This window comes from Nelumbo nucifera, chromosome 3, assembly GCF_055504915.1.
Source record: "Nelumbo nucifera cultivar China Antique chromosome 3, China Antique-T2T, whole genome shotgun sequence".
Classification (NCBI taxonomy): domain Eukaryota; kingdom Viridiplantae; phylum Streptophyta; class Magnoliopsida; order Proteales; family Nelumbonaceae; genus Nelumbo; species Nelumbo nucifera.
The window spans coordinates 106,844,951-106,856,018 of record NC_142651.1 but is presented as its reverse complement, the minus strand read 5'-3'; the positions used below and the strand labels follow the sequence as shown (position 1 = coordinate 106,856,018).

Here is an 11,068-nt window from a genome sequence, read left to right as displayed (position 1 = left end):
ATCATGAAAATCATTTAGAATATATGAAATATATATTTTTAAATTTTCAGACTTTTCCTAAAAATTAAGAAAAAATCATTTTTTATATAAGCTATTGTTGGATCAATGAGTTTAATAGATAATTTATAGATCCATCTTATAATTCTCTCCTGCAATAAAAAAACATTTAAAATGTTATTTTTATAATTTTCAGAGTTTTCATTTTTTTTTTGAGAAATCCATGGAACTAACAAATTTGGACAGCCGGTGTAATTGGTATATGCTAGCAGTCACAAGCTTTTAGTGGTGGTCATGACTGCGGTCATAGGTCCATTAACATTCAAATGGCCCTTGTGTCATTCCACCCATGCCTTTGGATGCTGATACAATACCTTTCTCGTATATTTGTCGATATTTTGAACCTTGCATGCTCCAAAATCCTGAGTAGAAAATTATTGGAGATTAATAGATGATAGGTGGGGCTGTGGGCTAAAACATACCTTACATAGGAAGCACATAGGAGGTGAGAGAATTCAATGTAAGAGGTTGGCACACATCTTTCATCTTCTTTTACGATCTTTTAGTAATTGTAATTGTGATACAAATATCATTTAGTGGGCTCAACGACAAAGCAGATTTCAGAAAAAGAGGAGAAAATACAAAAGCCGCTTAACAACAAACCCGTCTCTATCAAAGTCACATTTTAATTTGTTTTACGCTAGATGGCTGGGCTCATCTGGGAAATTCCTTCACACCAGGGCCGGTACTCAGGAATCTCTGCCGACCTTTGTTTTTGGCATGAAGTTTCTCTTACCCCAGATAACGGTTTGAAAAAGGAAACGATTAATGGGGAAAGGCAGAACCAATGTTTTCAAAACGGGACCGGATTGGATGGTTGGACTGGAAAAATTGGGAATCGGTCAGGTCTTTGGTTCCTGTTATATTATGAACTGCTCTTCTTCAAAAAAAAAAAAATTGTTGAAAAGGTCAGAAAACCGCTGATGCTGACCTGTGCGGTCGAACCATTAAACCATTTGATCCTTGCAGTGAGGTATGGTTTATTGAACTGTTAACATTTAATAGAGAGCAGATCGAGAGATGGGGGAGAGATTGAAATGAGATCAGAGCTGATGAGGGCGGATTTGGCCCTCCAGTGAAATTGTGACACCTGGCACCTCATGCCAAGTGCAGCCTCTTGACAACTGGGCAGCTCGGCAGAGCTTGCCACTTACAGACAGCTCGGCATAGCTCGCTATAGGCAGCTTGGCAGAGCTTGCCACAGGCAGCTTGCCACTTATAGACAGCTCGGCATAGCTCGCCACAGGCAACTCGGCAGAGCTTGCCACAGGCAGCTTGCCACTTACAGACATCTCGGCATAGCTTGCCACAGGTAGCTTGGCATAGCTCACCACATGCAGCTCGACAGAGCTCGCCACAAGCAGTTCGATATAGCTCTCCCCAGGCAGCTCGCTATAGGCAGCTCGCCACTTGTAGGGTAGCTCGATACAGGGTAGCTCGCGGAAGAGCAATTTGGCATATCGCAGGAAGATCTCCTGCCTGACAGATCCGGAGACCTGCGCCCACGTCTCTTGACAGGCGGCGTCGTGCCTGTCAGCCCTGAGAGCTATCCCTTGCCTGGCAGAACTGTACTCTGCAATAGCTGCCTGCACCCGCCACCTCAGCTCTGGCAGTAACGGTTGTGACAGAGAGACAAAGGCGGTTATGCCTGACTTGACAGAAGCGGTTACGCCTGATTAGACAGGACACCGCTATATAAGGACTCCGACCCCCAAAGACAAGAAAGGGAGAAAAAATGGAGGTAATCCTTGCTCTCTAGCTCTCTCTCATTTCTCTAATATCATCTTCAAGCTCTCCACAGTCAGAGTGCTAACTTAAGCATCGGAGAGTCCCCGCCAGGTAAATACCCCCGGGTCCCCTGATTTAGTTCTCACAGGTCCCTCAGCTCCCGTCGCCTACGAAGAGGAGGAAAAGATGGAGGTCTCACAGGTCCCTCAGCTCCCACCGCCTACAAAGGAGAGAAGATCACCTCATGCAGAGGGCAGTCGAGTTGCGCTACACCAGGGAGCTCCACCATTCTCTGAGTCACAGGCCGCCTAGGAGTAGGGCAAATGACGAGTCCACCAAGGTAGCTCACCACAGGGAGCTCAGCATAGCTCTCCCCTAGGCAGTTTGCCATTAGGGAGCTTGGCATAGCTCTCCCCCAAGCAGTTCGCCATTAGGGAGCTCGGCATAGCTCTCCCCCAGGCAATTCACCATCAGGGAGCTCGACATAGCTCTCCCCCAGGCAATTCGCCACCAGGGACCAGGTCAAATGACAAGGTACTTAGCAAAAAAAGAAAATTGGTACATGACCAGAAACGGTTACATCAAGAGCAGATCGAGAGATGGGAGAGGGGTTGAAATGAGATCAATTAGATCAGTTTTCAGATCTCAAATCTGAGATGAGATGCAAGAGAACTGAGATGAGATCTGAGGTCGGATCTGCTGCTGCCAGTTCGCCACTGCTATCTGTTACCATCACCATTGCTGCTGCCGCTGCCATTGCAGGTGAACCACTACGCCCTCCTCCTCCTTTCTTTCTTTCTTTCTTTCTTCCCTTTCCTTTCTTTTTTTTCTTTCCTTTTCTTTCTTCCCTTTCTCTCTCTTTTCTTTCCTTTCCCAGCGGAAGCTTACAACTACCTCTTCTCTATTTGTATTTCTTCCCAACCAACTTGTGACTTAAATGCTAATTCAATGGTCAAGATGCAATAAACACCTAAAATTGTACCTTGACCATTTTGACCCACTCGACCTGGATGGTTGAACCGCTGGCTTAGAAACCGATGGCCAAAGTGGTTCAATTTTCAGATCAGTTTTTAAAACCTGGGCAGAACCCTGAATGTGAACTGCCCTCGCTGGAGCTACAGTACCTTTGAAACACTTTATAGCACATATGAAGGAACTAGACCACCATAAAGGTGATTAGGGCCCGTTGGCTTTGCAGGAAGACAGGTCTGGAATTAGAATTGGAATGGGTCATCTCGATCTCAACTATTTGGTTGGACCTGCTAGAATGGCATTCCCCCACTTGAGGGAATGGCCATTTCCTCCCTCTCTTTTGGGAATGAAATCCTATTCCAGATGATTCTAATTTTCAATTCAACTCCTATTTGAACTAAATAGACTAGGAATAGACTATTACGATACCGGTTCTGATTCTGATTGGGACCTTTTTTTTCTAATGAAGATTAATCCGTGGATGTGACACTTTTTTCCACACTTCTTAGGTGCAGGCACCAAGTAGTGTCAGGCTGTCAGGCAAGCAAATTCTTAGGCTCCATTTGGTTTGTGGGATGAGGATGAGAAAAAGGGAATATTCTTCCTTTTTCTCTCATTTGTTTTGAGGGAAATAGAGAGATGAGATGAGAAATATGTGGGATGTTAGATTCCAAAATCATAGATTTGGGGTTGCACCAAAACCATGCGACCCCGGTGGAAAATTTTGAGAAATCATTGTTACCATCGACGACAAAGAACCAGTGCTACCTCTCCTTCCCCGTTCGAACCCAGAAACAGAGCAGCAGCGGCGACTTCTCTTTCTTCTTCTTCTCCTACCTCCCCTTTCGAACCCAGATCTGCTACCATCCCCATTCGAACCCAGATGCAGAGCAGTGGCGGTGGCTTCTCTTTCTTCTTCTGCTACCTTCCCCGTTTGAACCCAGAAGTAGAGCAGTGACGGCGGCTTCTCTTTCTTCTTCTTCTTCTGCTGCCTCCCCTTTCGAACCCATATCTGCTACCTTCCCCGCTCGAACCCAGTTCTGTGGCACCGTTCATCGTTCATCGTCTTCGCTTTTCACCGGCGAACTACTGTTCGTCTTTGTCTCGGTGAAACAGAGCACCCTACAGTGGCTTTCTCTTCGCCACAGTGCTTTTCCCGTCATTTTCCCATATCTAAAACCAAACAATGAAAGTGTAAATTTTTACATTTTTCCATCCCACCCAAATCTTCCTACAAACCAAACGGAGCCTTAAATCTTAAGTCTTAACCCCATGTTGGTCCTCTCTTCTAATTTGCAGAATCTGACGTTGGTTGTGTACTCCTGTGGCTCCAAAACCCAAAGCGCCCTCTTCGGGAAATCTGTTGTTTCGTGAAAAGCAAGACCTAGATTGTGGGCCTGCCTCATTTCTATTCATGAAACGAAATGGATTCCATATTCCATACCATACTGTTCCAAACTCAGGCAATAATTATGGAAGAAGGCTTCAATATTCGATTTCACAGTAGATAGATCAATCATTCATTGATGTGATTCACTAGGGATGTTGTAAATGTAAAGGACCACCACCTTGGTAGTTCAGAAGCTACTACATTTAGTGTTGCACAGGATCCAACCATGGACAAACATTAACAAGTAGCTCAGAATTCTTTGCTTTACAAGTTTGTTTACATCAATAAATTCACAGAGCTAGGCCTAGGGGGAGAATCTTAAACCATATCACGTTTGTTGGATGAAGTTTTAAGACTGGGACCATGTGGAGACGTGGGGGTTGGCGGCCTAAGATACATATAGATAAGATTCCCAAATAAAAATAATGTAAATCTACTACCAAACACACTAAAAGACGAAATATGATATTCCCCAACCTTACAACCTTGCAACAAATTGTGCTTGTGCCTGGCAATTTCCAGCTCTTCTCTCACTAACGATTGTTTTTGTTTTTTGTTTTGGGGTGGCATCTTAATCAATATCTTTTCAGTTTGGCATTTACTTCACGGTTTATCCCTATTGCAAACAAAACAAAAAAGAAAAAAAAAAGAGGGAGATGACGCATTTCATTTTCTAGTTCCTCATACATTGTGCAATCAATGGAGTGTGGACCTACTTGGAAGCTCTATTTCATCAATTCCCCCGCCCTGAGGCAATCAAAAGATAAGATTTTTTGTTTTTTTTTTAACTTGAGCAATTGATTTTGTACCTGCAGGATTTCATCCTTGCAAAACAAGATTAATTCAACCTCTTTTTTCTACTATTGCTCAAGTTTGTAATTGAGATGACAACCCAAGAATGGTGATACAGTGATTCAACCGAGTGAGGCCTCACAACAAGGCAACCAGTGTGAAGTTTTGGAGCAAATGCTTAGTGTAATACTCATTGTACAATGAGAATAAATACCTATTTAGGTATTTCACCAAACAGCTTAAGGTTTTATGTTAAACGGTTTCTTAAGATGGTATCGGAGCTTATTTAGTTAAGTGATTTAGCGTTCGATCCTTGTCACCCGCGTTATAATTAATTGATTTCAGTACAAGATAGGGATGGATCTGTGTTTGTTCATACTTCAAGCCTGATGAACTTTTGCATGAGTGTAATCCGAATCATTTGCCGACAAAATACGTTTCATATCCTCCCAACATCATCTGACACCACACGTTTCATGCACGGTGGGTCCCACTTTTATGGTGGGTCGCAGTCTCAAAGTGAGGAGATCATGTTGTTAGGTTGTTGGGATGTGTTTTGTTGACAAGAGATCCCAAGTCGTGAGAGGCATGTTAGAGAATAAATACCTAGGGCCCGTTTGTAAGGGCTTCAGCTTCGACTGAACTGCTTTCATTGAGCCGCTTTGAAGAAGTTATACTAAAAGCAGTTTCACTGGAAAGTCACTTTCTTGTCTCAATGAAAGCGTATTTTTGGCTTTTGGGGTTTTCACCAAACATTGTTTATAAGCTTTTTATGTGGGGTCCATCTTTCAAAGTTAGAAGCCACTACGTTAAAGCCTTTCCAAACAGGCACCCATTCAGGTACCTCGCTCCCAAAACTCCTAAATCCCCTCAACCCTGTTGAAGGCAGGACTCAGATCCCAGGTCTCCGTTATGACTGGCTAGAGAGATTTTACCGGTAGAGGTGTTAATGGACCAATTTTGTGTTGGATCCCGTCCAAATCAAAATCAATTTGGATGGATTGGATGGACCAATAAAACATATTGAATTAGACCGGTTCAGACTTAATAGTCTAAAGTATTTATTGGATTGAATTGGACTTGGTCTATCATAATGATTTTATAGTGGATTGGGTTGGATTGAGACAATAGAAGATAAGAATATAGGTGCCAATGGATCAGGTTTGGGTTAAAAATAATTTAAATTAAAATAAAATTAAACAAATTGTCAGTCCAAACATTAAATTGGACTTAATCCATCATAATGAATTTATATTGGATTGGATTGGATTGAGACAATAGAATATAAGAATATAGGTGTCAATGAATCAGGTTTGGGTTAAAAATAATCTAAATTAAAATTAAATTAAATGGATTAGACTGTCCAAACATCCAAAATGATCCAAAATATTTTAATGGACTGAATTGGACCTGGTCATTTGTAATGGGCTCACATTGGACTGGATTGAATTGGACGAAACCCAGTCCAATTGACACCCCTATTTACCAGCAAAGGTAGCTGGCACCTTGAGCTATCGAATATAGACGGCCAAAATTTTCCCCAAACGTAGGGAGGATAGAGACAAAGAGTGCTCGTGTCTTGAGAATCGAGTCCCCAATCTGAAGAACTGCAATAGTAGTAATCAGGATTCGGGAAGCCAGCCACCTCATGAATTTCGTGGCATTTATCTTCTCTTTTCTACCAAAAAGCACAAAACACGGAGGACCATTCAATATCCTCCACCGTTACCTCCTCGGTGCACTTCACAGTGTCTCCTTGGATCTCCCATTTGTCGATATTCGTAACCATTTGATCCCAAACTATTCCACTTTTTTATGTTAATTCTCAGAATCTCAGCCCAGAGAAGAGTCACTTCTTTCCTCCTTTTCAATAAACAAATAAAAGTTACAATCAAAGACATACACTAGTGCTCTATGATAATTAATATGATATCTGAGCATTTCTGCTACATTTGCTTAAATGCTCTCAGAATGGAAGAATAAGGATCCTTTCATCAAAGAAATTACTCCTCATGATGCCACTTAAAGATGAAGATATGGGTAGCTCTTCAAGCTCATCAAAGAAGTCATTTTCTTCCGCTTTGGAGGTTGGGAATGTCATAAGAGGGGGAAAGGAGAGAGGATTATTTTCATCAAAGAGGAGATTTAATGAGTTTTGGGTCTTCTCTGGTTCTGTTGTTGAAGGGTCTTCTTCCTGCTTGGCGGGGTTGTCCTGTGAGCAATCCATAGGAGATTGGGAGTATTGGAGATGGTTTTCTTGGGCATCTTCCTCTTCCTCACTAGTAATTGTCTGTTGTTGTTGTTGTTGTAGTATGGTGGCAGGGAGTTCCTCAGTGGGCTGACTTTCTGGGGTTGGTTGTGATTGTTGGTTTGGGTCGATAGTGTGGAGATCAGGACCTGGATGGTTATGGCTGGAGGTGTAGGTTATGATGAGCATTGAAGCATCCGTTCTACATCTCTCTACTTGCTTTTTAGCTGAACAACCCTTAGATGTGCTGCACCTATAATAGCCCCTGTAAGAAATCGAATGGGAAAAGGAGACAATAAGATTTAATTTCTTAATGTTCCTCAATGTGAAATTTGACTTGGAATGAGAATTTAAAGTACTGCATCAGAGACAATTCAACAACACTTTTTTGCTTTAGCTCATGAGAGCAATATGCTTGGAGATTTCCTATAGAAAAAAGGAGAGAAGAAAAGGAAGCAGAAAAAAAAAAGATCCTAAAACCCATATAAAGTATGTCTACCATGATTTGGGATTAAGGCATCACCAGGAGAAAATCAAAAACTAAAAACCAAAGCTTGTATTTTTAATGTTTTTCCCTAAAATGAAGTTTAGAAGGAGAAGATGAGAAAGAAGTTGATAGACAATTGTAAGAGAGTTTGCATGAGAAATCATGACATCTTAAGAAGGAAGAGGGAAAAAGAAAGCAAAAGGAGACATACCTTGGGTAAGGAGATCCTTTGATGGGTTTCTGTCCATATTTCCTCCAGCACCAAAAATCAGAAGGTGGCCCTTCACTTTTCTGTCTGTCAGAATTTGCTTCTATTCTCACTGTGACCACAGTCTTCTGAACCACCTTCCTATCATGATTACAAAAGACATGCATAAATTCTACTGGATCACTTGGCAAGAAAGAAATGGAAGAAATTCAGCCTTACAGTATCTTCCAAAAGCAAACCCAAGCAAAAAATTTTGAAACTAAAAGAACATTGGTGAGCCACTTGCCAAGTTAAAAAAGAAAAGAAAAGAAAAGAAAACACACCCACCTTCTTTTGGATGCTTGGTTTTCTATTTTCTTGTCTTTTGAAGGCTTGGAATTTGCTTTTGCATAAGAAGAAGCAGTATCTATTGTAGATCTCTTCTGGCTTTCTTTTTCTTCTTCTTCTTGTCCTTGTTCCTGTAACTTGTTTACAGCAGTCTCTTCTCCCATGGATCTTATTTTATTTCTTCTTTGCTTCTGGCTTGAAGTATAAAAAAATCTGATTATCAAACAGAGAGGGAGATGGCGAAAAGATAGAGATGGGAGTTACAGAGAAGGTGATAAAGAAATGGAATCAAAGCAGAGTTCCAATTAATTAATCAAGAGAGAGAGAGAGAGAGGGGAGACAAGAGATGACAAAGCCCAAGTTGCTTTCTCTTCTTTTTCAATCTCATTTAACACAAAAGCTATAGCCTATCAAAAAAACAACCGTAGTTTCAACTTACAAATAATCAACGTACTCTCTCTCTCTCTCTCTCTGATGATTCAATTGAAGAACTCAATCATGACCAGCACAGATCAGACGATCCTGGCCGTCTGAATAGAGATGTGGGTCCAGTGTGCTGATGCAAGCAAATATAGTTGGTAGCGTCAGCGTGTTAGTTGAATCAATGATGTTCATGGTGGAGCTGGAGCACCATTGCACCATGAGTTTGAGCTGAGGTAGGAATAGGGTGACTATCATATATCATCATTTATTTAACTAATTTCTTTTTTGGGTGGAAACTGGAATCTGGATACTGGATAGGAGGGGAGCGGACCTCCCTACTCGGACCGGACTAGAAACCTGAAACCCAACCCCAAAAACACCTAAACTGGTGTTTATTTTGCCGTTTTGTGCAAAATGCACGGATGTTGGATCCAAAAGTCATTATTTCGGGGCTTCGAAGGCAAAGCCTTTCTTCCCATCTCTTTCCTTGTTATTATTATTTTTATAGTGGCCGGAGAGCTCGTATATCTGCACAGGTGTACAAGAGACTTGTGAATAATCAAAATATAAAAATTAAAAAATAATCAATATAAAGAGAACTTTTTTATTAAATTGCATATTAGTACCCTATATTTTGGAGTTAATTTTATTTTAGTCCCTAAACTTCAAAATGTCCCACTAGAGTATCTGAATTCTCAAAAACGAGTACAGATCACCTATCAACAAAATACGTTCTAACCTTCTATCAACATGATCTCACACCGCACATTTCATACATGGCGGGTCCCAATCTTATGATGGGGTGTGTTGTGTTATTAGTTGAGGGTTGGAACTTATTTTGTTAGCAGAAGATTCAACTCCTCAAAAACCGTTGGTTTAGTATCTATCCTTTTTAAGGTTTTTGAGACCTTTTTACCTTGGTGAGATCAAGAATTACTCGTCTTCTATAGCAACAATGGCGGTCTAAAACCCCCTTTATTATAAATTTAATAATTGAAGAAAGGATTACAATGATGGCGATTTAAATCCCTCTTCTCCGAGAAAATGACATCATCTTCTTCGTATAGTTCTCAGGTGGGATAAACTGGTTCTTCGACAAAAAGGTTAGGGCATAAAGTGAACAAAGGATTTAAACAAGGCTGTTTTGTCCATTTCAAAATTATGTTCCTCTCACCTATTCAAAATTCAAAGGATATTTATGCCCTTTCACATTCCATTTGAAAATTAAATTGACAGCTTTTTAGAGTTCAAGTATTACAATGGAACATTTTGAAGCTCGAGTACTAAAGTGAGACTAGCCCCAAAGTACACGATATTAATATGCAATTTATTCTTTTTTTTAGCACGGGAGTGTTCTTAAGAAGATGGATTATGGAGTGATGAAGGTTTAGAAAAATGAGACAAAGTAGGATGAAAGAGAGATGTTAATGGATCATATCAAATGACAAATCTCCACCGAATTCGCATCGGCTCCCTACTGAGTATGCCCTACACAAGCCACATAGAATATCCCAATTGTGCATTGGGAATATCTCCCATGACAAGTACTGTAAATGTTTCTGGTGCACATCGAGATATGTTATGGGGCATGTGTAGATGCACTCTATAGGGAGCCAATCCAAACTCATCTTCATCTTTCTTAAATGATGAATGCTTACATCCTATGAGCATCTTAGATGGTATTTGGTTCTATTGTCATTTATTTGAAAAACGATGCTAATTCAGTATCACATGTGTTTCTCCTGAAATGTTATTAGGTGAAATCGCTAATTAAATAAACATTTGTCTTGATTTGTGTGAGAGCCATTTGTTAGGAGAAAGCTTCATTTTAGAGGATATGTGGTATGGCTTCTATTTGTTTAAAAAACGTTTGTACTTGATTTGTCTTTGAAACCAAAGAAAAGTGGTTGGTAAGTTTTTCTATTGTTTGTTGACAGCTAGGCACCATTCGTCACCACATAAGTGGAACAATAAATAAACACCTTGGTGTCGGGGGAAATGTTAAAATGAAACTTCTCCCAACGGTTGACTTGCACGTAAATCGAAATAAACATTTATTAACAGACTTACCAAATAACATTTTAGTACAAACACCTATATGGCAATGAACCAGCACCGTTTATCAAAGAAACATAAGCCATACCAAACACCATCTAAATGTTTCCCCCACATCCAGGCATTTTTTCACTATTGAGATTATGTGACGCTTGATGGTGTCTAATGTGCCTAGTTGTCAAAAAAAACATAAAAATTTATTTTTTAAAATAAATAAAATATAAAATATTATTAAATAAATAGCAATGGAACCAAACAACTCCTCTGTGATGGACAAATAAGCACTAAGCAGCATGTTGGAGGGAGCCAAGTGGGTGCGAGAATTTTTTTAAACAAAGCCAAGTGGCAAAAAAAAAGTTATTACCAGTTGGATGGATGGAA

The 11,068-nt window shown here is 40.4% G+C and overlaps 1 protein-coding gene across 2 annotated transcripts; it reads right to left on the bottom strand.

Moving 5' to 3' along the window:
- Positions 1-6,772: 6,772 nt before the first annotated feature.
- Positions 6,773-8,610, bottom strand: LOC104598777 (uncharacterized). Of its 2 annotated transcripts, XM_088901644.1 has the most exons (4): positions 8,210-8,610; positions 7,886-8,023; positions 6,947-7,452; positions 6,773-6,802 (listed from the first exon to the last, which is right to left on the bottom strand). In XM_088901644.1, exons 1-4 carry the CDS (start codon positions 8,371-8,373, stop codon positions 6,789-6,791), a joined length of 822 nt encoding a protein of 273 aa, XP_088757770.1. In that variant the 5' UTR covers positions 8,374-8,610; the 3' UTR covers positions 6,773-6,788. The 2 variants fall into 2 exon arrangements, with proteins under 2 accessions (XP_088757770.1, XP_010259291.1); XM_010260989.3 differs by having other exon boundaries at positions 6,773-7,452.
- Between the last annotated feature and the right edge of the window lie 2,458 nt (positions 8,611-11,068).